Source organism: Thalassophryne amazonica, chromosome 21 (assembly GCF_902500255.1).
Source record: "Thalassophryne amazonica chromosome 21, fThaAma1.1, whole genome shotgun sequence".
Taxonomy (NCBI): Eukaryota; Metazoa; Chordata; class Actinopteri; order Batrachoidiformes; family Batrachoididae; genus Thalassophryne; species Thalassophryne amazonica.
The window spans coordinates 23469181-23492514 of NC_047123.1; the positions used below are offsets into that span (position 1 = coordinate 23469181).

At 40.0% G+C, this 23334-nt stretch overlaps 1 protein-coding gene across 2 annotated transcripts in view; it reads right to left on the bottom strand.

Annotated features, from left to right (window-relative positions):
- akap12b (A kinase (PRKA) anchor protein 12b) overlaps positions 1-23079 on the bottom strand; it is a 61331-nt gene extending 38252 nt beyond the window's left edge. For both annotated transcript variants that reach the window (XM_034162466.1, XM_034162465.1), the window contains exon 1: positions 22862-23079. In XM_034162466.1, coding sequence (XP_034018357.1) covers positions 22862-22960 — 99 coding nt within the window. In that variant the 5' untranslated portion in view covers positions 22961-23079. The remainder of the gene's footprint in view (positions 1-22861) is intronic.
- Positions 23080-23334: the final 255 nt, after the last annotated feature.

Here is a 23334-nt window from a genome sequence, read left to right on the forward strand (position 1 = left end):
TTTAATCTGTTATTTTGTTACAATTAAAATATATTATAAATGTGCATAAAGTAAACCAATAATAATAAAATAATTTTCCAAAAGCCATTAGTGCTTCCAAGAGCTACACAGGATTATTTTAAATAAATTGTTTTATCTGCTCATTGGTCTAAAATCACAAAACACAACAAAAGTGAAAATCTCCAAAGCTGAGATGTTAGATGACAATTTATTATACATTCATTCCCACTTATACGCAGTTTTAGACAGAAACCTAAAAGTCAAAACTGTGAGGTCATGTACACGGTTCTGGTCACACTGGTTGGAATGTTAACTCTCACACCGGTGAGAATGGAACTGTTACGTTTATGTCTTTAACACCCTCTTGAACTTTGATTAGATTTAGCGTGCAGACCAACAGCTGACACCCAGACCTGTAGTGACCACACCCACTCCAGCCTCATGTGTGGCATTCCCAGAATTCCTAGCCCCCTTTTCTAATGTCCCACAGGCCCACCAACACCTGCCTGTAGCTGTGTTTCATTGATTCCCAAGTGACCACATTTGTTAAGCAATTATCTCTATATTCTTAAACATTGCAAGACATGTTTTCCTATCATTTCTTCCATTATGACATCATAAAGACCTAATAGGGAAACAATATCAGACTTCCTCACTGCCCTACTCTGACTATCCTTCTTGTTAATTTAGTTTTCATCTTCGTTTATCACACAAAAGTGGAACTTTTGAAAATTTGAAGTCAAAATGGGGCATTCTGAGGCTTCTTGAAGGACCGGAACAACAACAACAGAGGGTGGGAGCTGCGTGAAATAGGACATATTTATCCATTGTTACTGTCATTTTACCATGTTTTTACTGTTTTTGAAAAAATATGCGGTTTACTATGAACAGGTGTGCCATTTCCTGGCGTCAATGTTCTGTATTTAAGGAAGAATTGATCGCTGTGGGGAAGGCTGTATGCTAGGTATAACACTTAAAATTTTTTTTTTTTAAAAACTGGCATTTCAGCAAGCCAAAATAAGGAGGTGTGGCACCCCTATTTCCAAGGTTAGAAAACCCCTGCCCAGAATATAATTATGGCTTTCTACCACTTGATATGAAATTCTGGTGATCAGAATGCTCACCATCACAACAAATCTTTTATACATAGACGTAATTACAAAACATAAATGAAATGTAAAACTCTCTTTGCTGGAATTGTGTTTAATTTGGTGACTTTTACCAAATCCTTAGATCACTGTGTTAGATGGACAGACTAACGTCAACAGAAATAATCAATCAATCAATCAATCAATCAATTTTTTTTATATAGCGCCAAATCACAACAAACAGTTGCCCCAAGGCGCTTTATATTGTAAGGCAAGGCCATACAATAATTATGTAAAACCCCAACGGTCAAAACGACCCCCTTTGAGCAAGCACTTGGCTACAGTGGGAAGGAAAAACTCCCTTTTAACAGGAAGAAACCTCCAGCAGAACCAGGCTCAGGGAGGGGCAGTCTTCTGCTGGGACTGGTTGGGGCTGAGGGAGAGAACCAGGAAAAAGACATGCTGTGGAGGGGAGCAGAGATCGATCACTAATGATTAAATGCAGAGTGGTGCATACAGAGCAAAAAGAGAAAGAAATAGTGCATCATGGGAACCCCCCAGCAGTCTACGTCTATAGCAGCATAACTAAGGGATGGTTCAGGGTCACCTGATCCAGCCCTAACTATAAGCTTTAGCAAAAAGGAAAGTTTTAAGCCTAATCTTAAAAGTAGAGAGGGTGTCTGTCTCCCTGATCTGAATTGGGAGCTGGTTCCACAGGAGAGGAGCCTGAAAGCTGAAGGCTCTGCCTCCCATTCTACTCTTACAAACCCTAGGAACTACAAGTAAGCCTGCAGTCTGAGAGCGAAGCGCTCTATTAGGGTGATATGGTACTACGAGGTCCCTAAGATAAGATGGGACCTGATTATTCAAAACCTTATAAGTAAGAAGAAGAATTTTAAATTCTATTCTAGAATTAACAGGAAGCCAATGAAGAGAGGCCAATATGGGTGAGATATGCTCTCGCCTTCTAGTCCCTGTCAGTACTCTAGCTGCAGCATTTTGAATTAACTGAAGGCTTTTTAGGGAACTTTTAGGACAACCTGATAATAATGAATTACAATAGTCCAGCCTAGAGGAAATAAATGCATGAATTAGTTTTTCAGCATCACTCTGAGACAAGACCTTTCTGATTTTAGAGATATTGCGTAAATGCAAAAAAGCAGTCCTACATATTTGTTTAATATGCGCTTTGAATGACATATCCTGATCAAAAATGACTCCAAGATTTCTCACAGTATTACTAGAGGTCAGGGTAATGCCATCCAGAGTAAGGATCTGGTTAGACACCATGTTTCTAAGATTTGTGGGCCCAAGTACAATAACTTCAGTTTTATCTGAGTTTAAAAGCAGGAAATTAGAGGTCATCCATGTCTTTATGTCTGTAAGACAATCCTGCAGTTTAGCTAATTGGTGTGTGTCCTCTGGCTTCATGGATAGATAAAGCTGGGTATCATCTGCGTAACAATGAAAATTTAAGCAATACCGTCTAATAATACTACCTAAGGGAAGCATGTATAAAGTGAATAAAATTGGTCCTAGCACAGAACCTTGTGGAACTCCATAATTAACTTTAGTCTGTGAAGAAGATTCCCCATTTACATGAACAAATTGTAATCTATTAGACAAATATGATTCAAACCACCGCAGCGCAGTGCCTTTAATACCTATGGCATGCTCTAATCTCTGTAATAAAATTTTATGGTCAACAGTATCAAAAGCAGCACTGAGGTCTAACAGAACAAGCACAGAGATGAGTCCACTGTCCGAGGCCATAAGAAGATCATTTGTAACCTTCACTAATGCTGTTTCTGTACTATGATGAATTCTAAAACCTGACTGAAACTCTTCAAATAGACCATTCCTCTGCAGATGATCAGTTAGCTGTTTTACAACTACCGTTTCAAGAATTTTTGAGAGAAAAGGAAGGTTGGAGATTGGCCTATAATTAGCTAAGATAGCTGGGTCAAGTGATGGCTTTTTAAGTAATGGTTTAATTACTGCCACCTTAAAAGCCTGTGGTACATAGCCAACTAACAAAGATAGATTGATCATATTTAAGATCGAAGCATTAAATAATGGTAGGGCTTCCTTGAGCAGCCTGGTAGGAATGGGGTCTAATAAACATGTTGATGGTTTGGATGAAGTAACTAATGAAAATAACTCAGACAGAACAATCGGAGAGAAAGAGTCTAACCAAATACCGGCATCACTGAAAGCAGCCAAAGATAACGATACGTCTTTGGGATGGTTATGAGTAATTTTTTCTCTAATAGTTAAAATTTTGTTAGCAAAGAAAGTCATGAAGTCATTACTAGTTAAAGTTAATGGAATACTCAGCTCAATAGAGCTCTGACTCTTTGTCAGCCTGGCTACAGTGCTGAAAAGAAACCTGGGGTTGTTCTTATTTTCTTCAATTAGTGATGAGTAGAAAGATGTCCTAGCTTTACGGAGGGCTTTTTATAGAGCAACAGACTCTTTTCCAGGCTAAGTGAAGATCTTCTAAATTAGTGAGATGCCATTTCCTCTCCAACTTACGGGTTATCTGCTTTAAGCTACGAGTTTGTGAGTTATACCACGGAGTCAGGCACTTCTGATTTAAAGCTCTCTTTTTCAGAGGAGCTACAGCATCCAAAGTTGTCTTCAATGAGGATGTAAAACTATTGACGAGATACTCTATCTCACTTACAGAGTTTAGGTAGCTACTCTGCATTGTGTTGGTATATGGCATTAGAGAACATAAAGAAGGAATCATATCCTTAAACCTAGTTACAGCGCTTTCTGAAAGACTTCTAGTGTAATGAAACTTATTCCCCACTGCTGGGTAGTCCATCAGAGTAAATGTAAATGTTATTAAGAAATGATCAGACAGAAGGGAGTTTTCAGGGAATACTGTTAAGTCTTCTATTTCCATACCATAAGTCAGAACAAGATCTAAGATATGATTAAAGTGGTGGGTGGACTCATTTACTTTTTGAGCAAAGCCAATTGAGTCTAATAATAGATTAAATGCAGTGTTGAGGCTGTCATTCTCAGCATCTGTGTGGATGTTAAAATCGCCCACTATAATTATCTTATCTGAGCTAAGCACTAAGTCAGACAAAAGGTCTGAAAATTCACAGAGAAACTCACAGTAACGACCAGGTGGACGATAGATAATAACAAATAAAACTGTTTTTTGGGACTTCCAATTTGGATGGACAAGACTAAAAGTCAAGCTTTCAAATGAATTAAAGCTCTGTCTGGGTTTTTGATTAATTAATAAGCTGGAATGGAAGATTGCTGCTAATCCTCCGCCCCGGCCCGTGCTACGAGCATTCTGACAGTTAGTGTGACTCGGGGGTGTTGACTCATTTAAACTAACATATTCATCCTGCTGTAACCAGGTTTCTGTAAGGCAGAATAAATCAATATGTTGATCAATTATTATATCATTTACCAACAGGGACTTAGAAGAGAGAGACCTAATGTTTAATAGACCACATTTAACTGTTTTCGTCTGTGGTGGAGTTGAAGGTGCTATATTATTTTTTCTTTTTGAATTTTTATGCTTAAATAGATTTTTGCTGGTTATTGGTGGTCTGGGAGCAGACACCGTCTCTACGGGGATGGGGTAATGAGGGGATGGCAGGGGGAGAGAAGCTGTAGAGAGGTGTGTAAGACTACAACTCTGCTTCCTGGTCCCAACCCTGGGACCAGGAAGAAGTTATTTCCAAATAATGTTGGAAATAGTTGACTAGCTAGGCTAAACAGTATGCCAAACATAACCTAACTTGGAAACTGTGGCAGTTGCAATAGACTTGCTTCGTGGTGAGGAAGACAGTCTTTTGATAGTTTCCTAGACAGCACAACCATGGTTGATCTAGAGACACCTGTGCGTGGGTTTGTTTAACACGGGAATGTCGTTGCACTCAGACAAACATGCGGTCCTTGACAGATCCATAGCCTGGTCCGACGGCTGGGAAATCCCAGGTGATTGGGGTTTAAGGACCTGCTGCAGCCTTCGTCCGCCTTCACAGCCGTTAGATAACAAGTCATCGTCTTCTCCGCCTGATCCGCCATTGAGGACTTCATGTTTAACCAGAGCCCCGTGTACCATTTTGTGTTCAAGGTTCCTGTTTGGCCTTCATGGTTACTGTAATAGACACGTGGCAAACAAGGTCCCCACCATATTTCATACAAACAGGCAATCCCCCACTTGATCCATTGCCTGTGTGTCATGAGGGGGACAACGGGTTGAATTTTAATATCCTGCAACAGACTATACCAATACACCTTGTTAGAATGTCTACAAGATATATACTGGTATGTCACACAACCTTACATGGAACATTATTAACACATATTTAATTAGGTTCTAATTAGGATAAGTTTCAACCCAAAACTGGAAATGTTAAAATACCAATTCTCCTTAGAACCAATGTACTGGAAAAAAAAAGAAAAAAAAAGTAGGTTAAATCTTTGGTTTAAAGACAAGGATCCAGATACATTCCCTTGAAGAGGTCAACTTTTTATATGGGTAGCAACTGACCGGTCTCGCTATGTTATGCTGCATTTGATGAACCTTGAAAGTAGGAACCGGAAATTACATCATTTTCTACCTCCATACGTTCGACGTATGATGTGTGGGGAAAAATATGCTAACTTTCAAGATGAACCAATGCTTGTCAACAGACTAGTTCACTTAACTGAGGAAACAGAAGAGTTCAAAAGACCAAAAAGGGCATCTAATATTTAGGAGATGCAAAATAAAGACTTTATTATCTTGGCCAAAATGTGTTGGACAACACATATCATAATATGAAATTATCTTTAAAAAATAATTCCAATCCAGCATCATTTGGATAATTAAGGGCAGAAGTCAGAGTAAAGAAACCTGTCCCAAATTACAGAATGAAAATTCTCATTTCTCTTGACATTTTCTTTGATTTTTCTGTAATTTCAGTTGTCATCAAATGCAGCATTAGCTCAGTTGTTGGTGATCTAGAAATCAAGCCAGATTGCAGAACTAGCCTGAAAATACACTTACGAGTACAGTAGTGTTCAGAATAATAGTAGTGCTATGTGACTAAAAAGATTAATCCAGGTTTTGAGTATATTTCTTATTGTTACATGGGAAACAAGGTACCAGTAGATTCAGTAGATTCTCACAAATCCAACAAGACCAAGCATTCATGATATGCACACTCTTAAGGCTATGAAATTGGGCTATTAGTAAAAAAAAGTAGAAAAAGGGGTGTTCACAATAACAGTAGCATCTGCTGTTGACGCTACAAACTCAAAACTATTATGTTCAAACTGCTTTTTTAGCAATCCTGTGAATCACTAAACTAGTATTTAAGCGCTGGTCACAACCCACCGTGCGTTTTTTTTTTTGCAGTACGTTTTCTGCGGATGCCACGGCCACTACGTTTTTGTGAAAACGTACGGAGGCAGTAGCAAGAGGAGGGAGGGAGTACGCTCAACGCACGTCTCTTTTCTTTTTTATGAGCTGGACCGGAGCGGCAGGTGTTTTTCGGCGTCCGCGATGCATGAGCATGTCCAGCCTGCAGCGGTCAGTTGTACGAGTGTTTACTTGCCTCGAAAAGTTACAGTTAGTTATCAGACTGAAGCTGTGGAGTGTCTGTGTTGCTGAAGTTTGGAAATAAAGTCCAAGATCAAGTGAGAAGCTGCGTCGTGCATGCAAGTCTGTCAGCCTCCATAGTATGTGGTGAGTGCCGTAATCTGTACTGCCTACGTATGGATTTGGTTAATTCAATAGTAATTGAATGAAAATGTGCTGCTTTGAATCCGTATTGAGGCAGTACTCACAACGTGCGTCATCTGTACTGCTGGTGAATCCGCAGCCTGACCGCAGCGAAAGTTCTGCATGCACTAAAACCTCTACGGCGTGTCTGCGTGCTCCTAAATTCGTACTGAGGCAGTACTTACAACGTACGGATCTCCAAATTTAGCCTACATTTTTGCAAGTAGACTGCACGCATGTGCAAGTACGGCGGGTTGTGACCACGGCTTTATATAACCATAGTTTTTCATGATTTCTTCACATCTGCAAGGCATTAATTTTGTTGGTTTGGAATCACGATTTTGCTCGTTTACTAGTGTGCTTGAGGTCATTGTCTTGTTGAAACACCCATTTCAAGGGCATGTCCACTTCAGCATAAGGCAACATGGCCTCTTCAAGTATTCTGACATATCCAAACTGATCCATGATACCTGGTATGCGATATATAGGCCCAACACCATAGTAGGAGAAACATGCCCATATCATGATGCTTGCACCACCATACTTCACTGTGAACTGTGGCTTGAATTCAGAGTTTGGGGGTCGTCTCACAAACTGTCTGTGGCCCTTGGACCCAAAAAGAACAATTTTACTCTCATCAGTCCACAAAATATTCCTCCATTTCTCTTTAGGCCAGTTGATATGTTCTTTGGCAAATTGTAACCTCTTCTGCACATGTCTTTTATTTAACAGAGGGACTTTGCGGGGGATTCTTGCAAATAAATTAGCTTCACATAGGCGTCTTCTAACTGTCACAGCACTTACAGGTAACTCCAGACTGTCTTTGATCATCCTGGAGCTGATCACTGGGTGAGCCTTTGCCATTCTGGTTATTCTTCTATCCATTTTGATGGTTGTTTTCCATTTTCTTCCACGCGTCTCTGGTTTTCTGTCCATTTTAAAGCATTGGAGATCATTGTAGATGAACAAACTATAATTTTTTGCACCTGTGTATAAGTTTTCCCCTCTCCAATCAACTTTTTAATCAAACTACGCTGTTCTTCTGATCAATGTCTTGAACGTCCCATTTTCCTCAGGCTTTCAAAGAGAAAAGCATGTTCAACAGGTGCTGGCTTCATCCTTACATAGGGGACACCTGATTAACACCTGATTGTTCCACACAATTGACGAACTCACTGACTGAATGCCACACTACTATTATTGTGAACATCCCCTTTTCTACTTTTTTTTTTTTACTAATAGCCCAATTTCATAGCCTTAAGAGTGTGCATATCATGAATGCTTGGTCTTGTTGGATTTGTGAGAATCTACTGAATCTACTGGAACCTTGTTTCCCATGTAACAATAAGAAATATACTCAAAACCCGGACTAATCTTTTTAGTCACACAGCACTACTATTATTCTGAACACTACTGTATTTGCAAGAAAAAGGTCATAATTATGCTAAAGTATTTTTATATGGTGTTTTATATGACGCTCAGGTCTACACAGACAACACAATAAGAGCTGCAGGACATGCCAGAAGTGCTTCTAGTCACAAATCTTCGAGTTCTGTCCATTCTGTTTGACCACATGAGCAAAATTTCCTTTGTGTCCGGGCGGTTTGCCAGTTTTGGACATTTCTTGTTCCGTGCCAAGATCTTTGAGCAGGTGGGTCGCTGAGTTCAAGCTTTACTGTCTCCGGTGTTCGAAATTCCTCGTGCATCTTAAAAGCATGGTCATACTTATATTTTAAAATAATCTAGTTCAGTTTGTGCAAGAAAAAAGAAAAATAATACAAGCAAAAAAAACCCGCACAGCATCGTAAATTTTCTGGGTCAGTCCTGATAAAGGAATGATTACATTCTTCTCGTTTTCCTGTGATCCTGTCTTTCTTTATCATGCTTGCTGCATCTCCTTTTATCTTCAAGGCTTTTTTTTAATCTTTGCTTCTTATATTCTCTTATCTACCACTCTCATTTACTTCTTGGCTGCACCTCTGTACTCCAGAAGGGAGTCTGTGGTTCCAGGAAACAGGCGACATGCTGTATCCTAAATCAGCAGACAAAAGCCAACAGTGAAGATTTATGAAGACGCCGCGCAGTCATGTGACCACTGCTGACATTCCAATTTTGAAGGTGCACTGGAGCCACAAATAGGCCTTCTGCCACCAAAATGAAAAGCATAAATCTGCCATTTCAAAAGGAACAACTGGAGCACAAACCTCCGCCAACACAAATTTTTGAGGTCAAAGTCCTGTTAGAAGTGGTTTTTCATAAGCTAAAATATAACACAAAATATAGATCAAAAGGGCTTTTCAATGTTATCCGCTAAATCCGCAATATGGATCAGAGGTGGCTCAACCTTAGTCCATTCATTGAGAGTGCCAGTTTGCACCTCATTGTCATAAATGACAGTGACTGAGGCACTTTTGATTGAGATATAATGCAAAATGTACACCAAATGGGCTTCTCAATATTAAATTCAAATGTCCACAAAATCCACAATCTGGATCAGATCCTGATCAAACTTTGTCAGGCAATAATGAGTGCCAGTGTGCATCTCACTTTCAAATATGAGAGTGATTGAGGAATGTTTGTTAAAGATATAATGTAAAATATACATTTAATGGGGTTTTCAATGTTAAATTTAAATGGCCATAAAATCTGTAATCTGGATCAGATCCAGATCAAAATTTGTCAGGTGATAGTGCCAGTCTGCATCTCACGTTCAAATATGAGAGTGATTGGGGCATGTTTGATTAAGATATAATGTAAAAATTACATTTAATGGGGTTTTCGATATTAAATTAAAATGTCTGCAAAATTCACAATCTGGATCAGACTTTGTCAGGCGGTAGTGAGTGCCAGTCTGTATCTCACTTTCAAATATGAGAGTGATTGGGTCACATTTGATTATGATATAATGTAAAATATTCATTTAATGGGGTTTTCAATATTAAATTAAAATGTCTACAAAATCCACAATCTGGATCAGATCTGGATCAAACTTTGTCAGGCGATAGTGAGTGCCAGTGTGCATCTCACTTTCAAATATGAGAGTGATTAGGGAATTTTTGATAAAGATATAATGTAAAATATACATTTAATGGGGTTTTCAATGTTAAATGTAAACCGCCACAAAAATCTGTAATCTGGATCAGATCCGGATCAAAAGGATACCATCTTCCATAACACTCTCATATATGAGAGAAAGAAATTTGATCTTTTTTGACAGAGTTATTCAAGTTGTTCAATGTTAAAGATATGGATTTTTCCAATAGTCCAAGATTTTTCCTGACTTTGCCCTTTGACCCATAACCTTGAAAAGTTACTCAGTTTTTTTCTATCAGTATATGAATGTTCAGTAAAAATTTCATAATGATATGTGAACTTGTGCACTCCAGGCTGTTCAAAAACAAAAATAAACAAACAAATAAACAGGGCGATAACAGTGCAGGATCCATACAGTCTGCACGTATGATATAACCCTGCATTTGATCAAGGCGGCAAGAATGATCAAGTAAAACTGGCTCAATGGCTCAACAAAGTACAACTAAATTACACCAAAATTATGCCAAAATCAACCTAGAAGTGTATATATTCATTTTAAAAAGTAAAGACCTGTTTTGAAAGTAATTTGAGATGAATAAAATCCAGTTTTGATGTCATCACATTGATTTTACCTGTGAATTAAATGGTCAACCTCTGTAAATATTGTAGAATAAGAATGCAGGATCGCATATGAAGAAGACTATAATTTAGACTATAATTTACCTCAGGCACAGCGATATTAATAGTGCACACTGCTTCCTCTTTGTACACGTGTGTGCGCATGCACACGCACACACACGAGCAATACATGACCCCCACCCCACCCCAATTTCAACTACTCAAACTCTAGAAACTTCTTTTTCCTTATTCTACTGTCTGCATTTAATTCAATTTCTAAACATTGTAAAACATTTATAGACTGTCGCCCATAAAACTCCAATCAACAAGTCAACAGCATCGGCGTTATCCGTACTGCACTGAACTGCACACGCCAGAAATCTCACAGCGAGCGATAACAGCTTTAAGGCCGTCTGTGCAGTCGTAGTTTGTCAGTTAACCTCATAACCTCTGACCTCCGAAGTGCAGAGAGAGTCTCAGAGCAAACAATAACAGGATGATAGGGTTTGAGAGGATGATAGGGACGATAAAGATGGTGGACAGAAGAAGTGAGAGGAGCTGAAAAAGATCTGAAGACAGGAGAGACTGATGCTGAGCAAAGAGCCGCGGAACAGTGAAGGTAAAGATCAACCAATTTCCATTTTATTAAGAAATCGAGGGATGGAGTCACTGCATTTTCAAGGTTATATGCTTCATCAGCGGTGACTAAACTTACTCGAGTTAACGTACAACTGTCAAATGTGAGTATAGTGCACACAGAGTCCTGATTTATGGCAAAGTTGTAATATGACTATTTGTGTAAAAAAAAAAAAAAAAAAAAAGCTAATTTAAAGCAAACTTTCCAAAAAATTGCAAGCATGGCAAATTCCGCATTTGTCCTGGTGTCCCGCCAGGCCTATACAATGGTAGGGAACACCCTGCTGTTTATCCATTTTTGACAGTGATTAGTTTGACAAAAAAAAAAAACAGAAAAGCAGCCTCATCCAAAGCCCAACATAAACATTCTGTTTGACAAATTTCAGCAACAACAAGAAACTGTACATTAAAGTTAGCTGGTGACCACTGGCTTCGACCAAACCCCATATATCAGGTTTCCAAACCTGGTTAAAACAAGTATTCAAGAGGTATTTAGCAATAAATACTTCATCCCAGTAGTAGTAGCTACCTAAACTCTGTAAGGGAGTTAGAGTATCTCGTCAATAGTTTTACATCCTCTTTGAAGACAACTTTGGATGCTGTAGCTCCTCTGAAAAAGAGAGCTTTAAATCAGAAGTGTCTGACTCCGTGGTATAACTCACAAACTCGTAGCTTAAAGCAGATAACCCGTAAGTTGGAGAGGAAATGGCGTCTCACTAACTTAGAAGATCTTCACTTAGCCTGGAAAAAGAGTTTGTTGCTCTATAAAAAAGCCCTCCGTAAAGCTAGGACATCTTTCTACTCATCACTAATTGAAGAAAATAAGAATAACCTCAGGTTTCTTTTCAGCACTGTAGCTAGGCTGACAAAGAGTCAGAGCTCTATTGAGCTGAGTATTCCATTAACTTTAACTAGTAATGACTTCATGACTTTCTTTGCTAACAAAATTTTGACTATTAGAGAAAAAATTACTCATAACCATCCCAAAGATGTATCGTTATCTTTGGCTGCTTTCAGTGATGCCGGTATTTGGTTAGACTCTTTCTCTCCGGTTGTTCTGTCTGAGTTATTTTCATTGGTTGCTTCGTCCAAACCATCGGCATGTTTATTGGACCCCATTCCTGCCAGGCTGCTCAAAGAAGTCCTACCATTATTTAATGCTTCAATCTTAAATATGATCAATCTATCTTTGTTAGTTGGTTATGTACCACAGGCCTTTAAGGTGGCAGTAATTAAACCATTACTTAAAAAGCCATCACTTGACCCAGCTATCTTAGCTAATTATAGGCCAATTTCCAACCTTCCTTTTCTCTCAAAGATTCTTGAGAGGGTAGTTGTAAAACAGTTAACTGATCACCTGCAGAGGAATGGTCTATTTGAAGAGTTTCAGTCAGGTTTTAGAATTCATCATAGTACAGAAACAGCATTAGTGAAGGTTACAAATGATCTTCTTATGGCTTCGGACAGTGGACTTATCTCTGTGCTTGTTCTGTTGGACCTCAGTGCTGCTTTTGATACTGTTGACCATAAAATTTTATTACAGAGATTAGAGCATGTCATAGGTAGTAAAGGCACTGCGCTGCGGTGGTTTGAATCATATTTGTCTAATAGATTACAGTTTGTTCATGTAAATGGGGAATCTTCTTCACAGACTAAAGTTAATTATGGAGTTCCACAAGGTTCTGTGCTAGGACCAATTTTATTCACTTTATACATGCTTCCCTTAGGCAGTATTATTAGACGGTATTGCTTAAATTTTCATTGTTACGCAGATGATACCCAGCTTTATCTATCCATGAAGCCAGAGGATACACACGAATTAGCTAAACTGCAGGATTGTCTTACAGACATAAAGACATGGATGACCTCTAATTTCCTGCTTTTAAACTCAGATAAAACTGAAGTTATTGTACTTGGCCCCACAAATCTTAGAAGCATGGTGTCTAACCAGATCGTTACTCTGGATGGCATTTCCCTGATCTCTAGTAATACTGTGAGAAATCTTGGAGTCATTTTTGATCAGGATATGTCATTCAAAGCCCATATTAAACAAATATGTAGGACTGCCTTTTTGCATTTACGCAATATCTCTAAAATCAGAAAGGTCTTGTCTCAGAGTGATGCTGAAAAACTAATTCATGCATTTATTTCCTCTAGGCTGGACTATTGTAATTCATTATTATCAGGTTGTCCTAAAAGTTCCCTAAAAAGCCTTCAGTTGGTTCAGAATGCTGCAGCTAGAGTACTGACGGGGACTAGCAGGAGAGAGCATATCTCACCCGTGTTGGCCTCTCTTCATTGGCTTCCTGTTAATTCTAGAATAGAATTTAAAATTCTTCTTCTTACTTATAAGGTTTTGAATAATCAGGTCCCATCTTATCTTAGGGACCTCGTAGTACCATATTACCCCATTAGAGCGCTTCGCTCTCAGACTGCGGGCTTACTTGTAGTTCCTAGGGTTTGTAAGAGTAGAATGGGAGGCAGAGCCTTCAGCTTTCAGGCTCCTCTCCTGTGGAACCAGCTCCCAATTCAGATCAGGGAGACAGATACCCTCTCTACTTTTAAGATTAGGCTTAAAACTTTCCTTTTCGCTAAGGCTTATAGTTAGGGCTGGATCGGGTGACCCTGGACCATCCCTTGGTTATGCTGCTTTAGACGTAGATTGTGGGGGGGGTTCCCATGATGCACTGTTTCTTTCTCTTTTTGCTCCGTATGCATCACTCTGCATTTAATCATTAGTGATCGATCTCTGCCCCCCTTCACGGCATGTCTTTTTCCTGGTTTTTTCCCTCAGCCCCAACCAGTCTCAGCAGAAGACTGCCCCTCCCTGAGCCTGGTTCTGCTGGAGGTTTCTTCCTGTTAAAAGGGAGTTTTTCCTTCCCACTGTTGCCAAGTGCTTGCTCATAGGGGGTCGTTTTGACCGTTGGGGTTTTTCATAATTATTGTATGGCCTTCATTGGCTTCCTGTTAATTCTAGAATAGAATTTAAAATTCTTCTTCTTACTTATAAGGTTTTGAATAATCAGGTCCCATCTTATCTTAGGGACCTCGTAGTACCATATTACCCCATTAGAGCGCTTCGCTCTCAGACTGCGGGCTTACTTGTAGTTCCTAGGGTTTGTAAGAGTAGAATGGGAGGCAGAGCCTTCAGCTTTCAGGCTCCTCTCCTGTGGAACCAGCTCCCAATTCAGATCAGGGAGACAGATACCCTCTCTACTTTTAAGATTAGGCTTAAAACTTTCCTTTTCGCTAAGGCTTATAGTTAGGGCTGGATCGGGTGACCCTGGACCATCCCTTGGTTATGCTGCTTTAGACGTAGATTGTGGGGGGGGTTCCCATGATGCACTGTTTCTTTCTCTTTTTGCTCCGTATGCATCACTCTGCATTTAATCATTAGTGATCGATCTCTGCCCCCCTTCACGGCATGTCTTTTTCCTGGTTTTTTCCCTCAGCCCCAACCAGTCTCAGCAGAAGACTGCCCCTCCCTGAGCCTGGTTCTGCTGGAGGTTTCTTCCTGTTAAAAGGGAGTTTTTCCTTCCCACTGTTGCCAAGTGCTTGCTCATAGGGGGTCGTTTTGACCGTTGGGGTTTTTCATAATTATTGTATGGCCTTGCCTTACAATATGGAGCGCCTTGGGGCAACTGTTTGTTGTGATTTGGCGCTATATAAGAAAAAAGTTGATTGATTGATCCCAGTCTAAGGGGAGGTGTTGGGGACTATACTAGTGATGATCCTTTCTGACTCTGTTTAACTCCCTTCCTCCCTCTCACTTCATGTTTCTTCACTCCGTCAGTCGCCAATATATTATCCCTGAACCACACAAGCAGAACATTCCACAGATCAAAGGTGGACAAGACCCCCGAACTGCACGTTCACTGTTTTCACAAGCTGTTAGATCTGCTCAGATACTCACACCCTGTGCACGTGTGTGTGTGTGTGCGTGCATGTGGCAAAATATCAATGTGTGTCTATGTCTGTACAATCTGAGATAAATAAAGCAACACTGTCACAACTGGGAATCATCATCACCATCATCATCATGGTAAAGCTTTAAATTTGATTTAATAAAGCTTCTTAAATCATAACCATGATGAGAATGTTGCTTATTTTACACTAAACACACAGTAAATAGAGTCTCTCAAATCTGTATTAAGCGATGTCTAATTTTAAGTCATCTTTATGAAATGCAGGAAAATAAATCTCTGTTCTAATACGGCACAACTTTGACTGTGCCACACGGGTTTTGGCAGCTTTCAGGAAAATTTGGATTCGTTGCACTAAACAGTGCTGGATTTAAATTAAAGCAAGTACTTAGAATTTATCTCAGGTCAGCAACTGGGATCAAAGATGAGCAATCAGAAACAAAGGCCAGGATCACATGCCAGCAACTGGAATCAAAGATGAGGCATCAGAAACAAAGACCAGGATCACACGTCAGCAACAGGGATCAAAGATGAGCAATCAGAAACAAAGGCCAGGATCACATGCCAGCAACAGGGATCAAAACTGAGCAATCAGAAACAAAGACCAGGATCACACGTCAGCAACAGGGATCAAAGATGAGGCATCAGAAACAAAGACCAGGATCACACGTCAGCAACAGGGATCAAAGATGAGGCATCAGAAACAAAGACCAGGATCACACGTCAGCAACAGGGATCAAAGATGAGGCATCAGAAACAAAGACCAGGATCACACGTCAGCAACAGGGATCAAAGATGAGCAATCAGAAACAAAGGCCAGGATCACATGCCAGCAACAGGGATCAAAACTGAGCAATCAGAAACAAAGACCAGGATCACACGTCAGCAACAGGGATCAAAGATGAGGCATCAGAAACAAAGACCAGGATCACACGTCAGCAACAGGGATCAAAGATGAGGCATCAGAAACAAAGACCAGGATCACACGTCAGCAACAGGGATCAAAGATGAGGCATCAGAAACAAAGACCAGGATCACACGTCAGCAACTGGGCTCAAAGATGAGCAATCAGAAACAAAGGCTAGGATCACATGTCAGCAACTGGGATCAAAGATGAGCAATCGGGAGCAAAGGTCAGTATGACAGGATAGCAATTGGGATCAAAGATGTGTAATCGAGAACAAAAGGTCTGGATCACACATGTTGTGTGGGCCGCTGAAGAGGAGGTACTGCTGGCCCACCACCACCAGATGGCGCCCTGCTTGGAGTGCAGGCTTCAAGCACGAGAGGGCACCGGAGCCACTGGGAGTGACAGCTGTCACTCTTCATCAGCACCAGCTGTCACTCAGCCAACTCATCACCATCTCCATAAAGGCCGGACTGCGACTCCACCTCCTCGCCGAGAAATCATCTACCATTCAGGTAATCTTCTCTGCTGTGATTATTGTTGTCCAAGACATTGTTCTGTGTGCAGCCGTGTTCCTGTGGACTCTGTCGGAGGCTGGATTGGCGGACAGTGAGAGGACGACGTTCTTCGCCTCTCACTCCATCCAGGAAAGAGACCAACAGGAGCTGCACGGGTGAAATTGTTGCTGGAGGTGGAGGTTCTCCCTCCTAATTGTGTACAGACTGTGGGATTACTGAGTGTGTGACCTCACACTCATCAGGACTGTCTCTGTTCTCTGCCAGCAGTACCGGGTTTGACTGCTGAAGACAGCGGCCACCCCGGGGCGCAGGGCTTGGCGGCTCCGGTGTTCTTCAGCTCCGTTGGCAGTGGAAGCTGTGTGGGATCCGGCTCTTCTCTCGCCAGGCGTCTTCTATCGTCGAGCCTGCCCACACGTCACGTGGTGTATGATTGACAGTCACCATATTGTTATTGTCTGTACGTCGTTGTGCAATTCACAACATTAAATTGTTACTTTTGGCTTATCCATTGTCCGTTCATTAACGCCCCCTATTGTGGGTCCGTGTCACGACACTTTCACAACAACACATCAGCAAATGGCATCAAAGATGAGCAATCAGGAACAAAGTTTGGGGGTCACACGTCAGCAACTGGGATAAAAGATGAATAGTCAAAAACAAAGATCAAGCTCACATGTCAGTAATGAGATCAAAGGTGAGCAGTATGGATTAAAAATGTTACAGGGCTCAAAAGATCATTTCAGATGTGAACAGAAAACTGTTGGACTTTGCTGTTCTAACTGAACAACAAAGGGAGACATCAAATCTTCAGCTGGATTTCACAGTACAAGTATCACCTGTGGGTAAATAATCCTAACAGAAATTTAACAATATCACCAGCATACCCTGTTGTTTGTTGTAAGTAATCCTAAAATGCAAGGTGGCATTGATGACTACACTATGCCGCTTTCAGGTTTGGGAACAGATCAATTTGAGGTCATTTAGAGCTCTACGACAGGTGCTCCGTTGATACTCGTGCATTTCCTTTTCAGCAATTTGTCGAAAACTAAGTATCTCTCATAGATCAGAGGTGAGGAGAGAAGTGAAAGTCTTGATTGCTGATAATATTTTTAAGACAAACTGTGAAATGTGGGTGGAGGCGCTCTTGGGCCAAGTACAAATAATATGGAACTGAAGTGAGCACATGAAATAAATATTAATTAAAAATGATCCTTGGATCCACATCTGGTTTAAAATACAATCAAGGCCATATAAATAAACCAATACTCAAAAACAAACAAAAAAAAAAGACAACAAACTGAATGAATGACGTGAAATCTGTCTGTAATTATTTTCAGACTGTTCTCGACCTACATCGGTGCAGCGCTCTCCTCCGTTCACATTCTTCTCCACTGCTCAAATTTGTCTGTTTTCTTCGGAATGGGTGCTACGCTTGAACAGCAAACTGAGCCAAATGACAACAGCCCGGCTGCAGGAAGACCCGCCACCACCCATGAGGCCGCGATCATAATCAGCTCACGCTGGCCAGCGTTTGACCCCACAGGCCTGCCTCTCTAACGGGGCTGAAATAACAGCATCCACCCCCTTTTCTGACCCTCCTGTCATGAATGTCTAAATATCTCCGACCCCCGATAAGCATCGAAGCGCGAGAGCCACATGTGAGAAAATGACGCACACACACACGGTTTAATTAGAAACATTTATGCCAGACTTTGCTTTGTTTCTCCCAAATTGCTTTTTGCCTAAATAATCAAAGTAATTACGCTGGTGATACCTAAAAAAAAAAAAAAAAAAAAAAAAAGACATCGTCTCAAAGTGTATATATAGCAACACAAAGCTAAGCTCTGCAAAATGTTTTCCATCCAACCATAGCAACAGCAGTATTAAACGGACTCAACAACTAATGGCTCAGTCAGGGAAGATGTTTACGTGTGATTAACAAAGTCAAAAGAAACATTTCTTTTATGTAAAAATTATTTTTACACAATAACTCAAAAACACAAACATTCTAATCTCATAAATCATCAAATTACAAAGGAATATAGGATCAAATTTTTAATTTTGATGCACCAAATCAATCCAAAAAGCAAAATTGTTTTACCTATATAATATCCCATAGACATGACTGCCACCTACTGCATGGTTAGTGAAAGCTGGAATGATTGATTAGAAGCGGTCGTCAGTAAGAAATAAGCCATTGCTGTCCCCTGCCTGCTTGAAGGACATTAAAATTTGCTGTGGCCAGACGTCACAGCCTTTTTCACCCAGATAACTAAACACTTTCAGTTATCACATTAGGTAGAACTTTACTGATCCCTTATCAAAAGTGAGAATAAAAAAACAAAAAAACAAAAAAACTATTTGCAAATATAAATATGACAATACTGGTTTACTGGGTACTACTGTTCCTCTCCTTCCCATCCTCTGTCTTCCTGTTAATTCTCCTCCCTCACATAATGTTGAATGAATAATCATGTACTAACATGAATATTCAGTAACCCTAGCGATAAAAAAAAACTGTTGTCAAAGTCTTGTTGCCTCCATAACTCACACACACATGCACTAATATTGGGGCCCTTTAATTATATGTTAAATATACTTGATACTTTTATGTATTAATAAAAGGAATGCCATGATCCAGTTAAAACTGTTGCTCTTAGACCTGATCAAGGCATTTTTTTGATTGATTGGAATCAGATTTATTAAACAAGTCATTCTAGTACTTACTGCTAGCTCATCATCACCATCTTGGTGCCTGTTTTAAAGGCATATTTATGCTCTACTTTGCTTCAAACATACAACTACTCTGTTTCTTGAAAAAAAAAAATATATGTTTTAAAAATATTTTTTTGTTCCACAGGGACACAGTATCCTTGCTGGGATTCCATCTGTCCCTACCTTTCCCCACCGCACCTTGTCTTTAAGGTCAATGGGTTTAACAGATATTGCATTATAATATACTACCTAGGTTCTAAGTTAATAATGAAAATCTGGAAGTTGAGAGGCAATGCTGCTCCATTCGTGTATAAAATCAGCTGCACTGAAGTCACAATTCATTATTTGCCCTTGAAATGCTTCGACTCCCACTGGCCCTGCAGACACGCCGGTGAAAACACATGCAGACACGCACGCACACCCAATGACATCACCGTTGGTTCGTGAGGCAGAGTGCTGCATCAGGACCACAGATGATGAAAAATGGATGCGTAGAAAAAAAGAGCAAGAGGGAAAAGGAGTGCAAAGAGTGCAAAGGAAAGGGTGGAAAGAAGCAAGCAAAGAGCAAGACGGGTTTTATTTGCATCCTTCCCAAAAACGTAATGAATCGCTGTGATGCTGAAGCATTACTACAGTAACTGGCCATACTGCAAGTTGAAATTGAAGCAATTTCTGAATTAATTCATTCCTCAACAAACAGGAATATAACAATCTTAAAATACTCTCGGCTGTACGAGCATAAAAATAGGAAAGAGAATGTGACCTTTTAACCTCTTAAAAAAGGTCAAGGTCATCTGTGAACTTGTCCAAGGTCTGGGTCCCAAGAATGGTCCCTGTGAATTTGTAGACCCTGGCAGTAATAGGACTTGAGTTATGCTGAGCACAGACAGATGGATGTACACAAACTCTTCGCAATACACAATGGCCATATTTTGGCCCCAGGCAAAAAATAACCCTCAAATAGAAAGAGCATGCCGTGTTTGATTCGTGTTAAAATGAGGTTCTCTGTAGCCTTGATCAAATCTCTCCACAATTGACCCACTTTATCTCAGACTAACACACAACCTGTCCACAACGTTTAATTCATATTGCCTCAAAACTGGGACTGAGTGATATGACTCCAAATCAATATCACAAATAAAACTGTGGGATATGCATGAATTTTTGAGCATTACTTTTCGTATGTTCTGCTATAAAATTTTCATGAGGACAACAGGTTGATGATGATGGTTGTAGAAATAATAAGAGGATAAGCATGACAAGTTTTTATTGCGATGCAGCTCAAGTTGATTAGATGTTTGCTTTTGCAGACAAGTGGATTTTTTTAAATGCTTCACACCTTCAGCACATATTCACGAGCTCTCACCTGCACTGAAGTTGTTCTTTCTTTTTAAATACACCTGAGCCTATTTTCACTCATCTTGTCATCAATGTCTTTTAAAACAGGCAGACGTGGAGGGTGGGAGAACAATCGGCTGATTCTTCTGCCTTTATGTCACCGTAGCGGGTCCTCCTAAATTAGTTTTCCTTTTATGGAATCCACACCCCGCCCACCCAAAACATTGCTCCACCTTCATCGGTACCTTTGTCTTGTTTTGGGCCCATCTTCAATGAAGCCTGTGTACCCCCCCACCCCACTGTAGGACAGGATAATCAGTGCTGTCGCAGCGTTTGATCAGTTGTAGCTCATTACACAGGAACGCTGAATAATTATTCAGCAACCACATTACATAACACGATGCTGTGCTATTGGAATTACCTGCTTTTGCAGTTCTGATGCGTGAATGTTTAATGTGCCACAAGCAGTTAAAGGGGAACTACGGCATTTTTCATCCTGGACCTAATTTCTGGATATTTTTATGTTCAATTTTTTATGGCAAGCTGAAACTGCCAAAATCAAAAACTGCAGAGTGGTACCTTAAACTCCTAAAATGAAACTGCATGCCAGTTTCACAAGAATGATCAGAAAATAATCAATACATTAAATGAAAAAAAAAAAATTGTTCAATTAATAAATTAACAGATTAATTAAAAAAATTTTTTAGCTGCAGCCCGAATCACTGCTGGAATCACAAAATGCAACAGATGTCTTCAAGGAGGATTCATTTCATTTCATATTGTAGATTTTTCTGTTAAAATGTGAATACAAACATTACCACAGTGTTGGTACCGGTCATAACCGCTCACATCTTAAAGTATCCTACAGATACATGGGTACTGTCAAAACCCTGGAGAACAACTAGGTAATGAAAACAAATTCTGAGGAGAAAAAATATATATATATAATAATGTACTGAGCAAGTCCATCTAATTAAATCTAGTTTGACCTTTCTGGAGATGTTTCAGGGACTGCCAGGCTACTAAAGTTGACCTACTGACCTTTTGTCCATAAAAAGATCAATAAACCAATATGTTGCATAAAGTGTGAATCAAGCAAGTGGCAAAACCTGCAGTCATTAGGATGCAGTTTTCAAATATTCACACAATGCTGAGCAATTAACACAGAGGTAAGAGCACACAGTGTGAGGTATGCCAGAGCTGCAGACGCCAAAAATAACCTTTCAGCCACTATAACATTAACACATACAGTGCATCCAGAAAGTATTCAGTGCTTCACTTTTTCCACATTTCATTCCCCACCCCCTCAAAATTCTACACACAATACCCCATAATGACAATCTGAAAAGTTTTTTGAAATTTTTGATCTCAGGTGCATCCTGTTTCTGCTGCTCATCCTTGGGATATTTCTACTGCTTCATTGGAGTCCACCTGAGGTAACTTCCAGAAAGTCAACTATTTAGGATTCAATTGTCTTTTTTAAAATTAGTCTAATAAAAAAGTGTCATAAATGTGTCTATAAGGAAAATATGTTATATATAAAACTAAGTTATATCATAAGCAACATGCTTTTGATTTGTATTACTAGTGAAGCTTACTTTTCTTCCACATTGAAGTTAAAAAGCAAGAAAACAAATTATTTGCACAGCATGTCTTTCGCAATTTTTAAACTCTTAATTTGTGCAGACATTTATGTTTTGTATTGTGTTGTACCCTGTTTCTGCATGCATACTTTCAATGAAATCAATTTTTTAAAAACATGTCCCCTTGGGGCATCCGTAGTGTTTTGTATGCACAAACAAAACAAATAATAAAAAAAATATATATACATTTTTAAAAGGACGGTAGTTTTAAATTGTGAACTTGAAAGTACTTTTATAATGTATAACTATATATAGGATCATTTTTGATGGGGATCGCGCCGCTGTGGTGATAGCAGAAAACCGTTTTGATAAGTAAAGCTCTTTGTAATGTTTACATTCTATAAGTGCTGCAGTATTCAGTCTTTTATTAAGTTGAGCTTTCAAAGATAAACGATCTAACATTAACATATTATTGTGAGTTGAACGGGGGGTGGGAGAGGGAACTGTCACAGAATATGACAGGTCACAGAATGTGGCGTAACACTGTCTGTCGCCGCTTTTATGACTGCAGACTGCAGACCGTTACTCAGCAAAAAAAAAAAAGAAAAAAAAAAAAGACTGCGGCTCACAGCTCATTACTGATGAACGAGAGACGAAAATTAAAAAGGAGACGACGGCAGGTGCATTTACAAACGGAACAAAAAGTTGTGACGTTTGTCCAGTATGTGGGACTAAAAGAGGAGTCTCGACTGTTGTTACCTTGCGGTCGTGGACGCTCTTCTCCTCCATCTTCAGCTCCTCAGCTGAAGCATCTTCCTGGCTCCTCCTGTCCCGCTGCGCTGAGCTCTCTGCTCCCATAGCGAAAAAAATCCAAACCCCACCAAGGTTAAACTCTCGTAGTCTGCAGACGACAGTCAGTGTGCAGCTATCTCCCGCAGAAAGTGGAGTTGCGTGCAGCACCGCCCCGAGGTGGTCTGGGTTTGGAGCGACAAGTGTGTGTGTGTGTGTGTGTGAGAGAGAGGGGGGACAGGCGGTCTGGTCCAGGACGCCCCCACCTCCAACACCTCCCCTGATTAGGATCACATGGAGCACGTGCAGCATCAGCTGGATATCCATTTTTATATTCGACCCCAAAGGATATTAAATTAAACTGGAGCACAAAACACTTATAACACAATTTAGCATGTTAAAGTAAGTCATGTGTTTCTTTGTAGAAACAAATACTGAAGAAC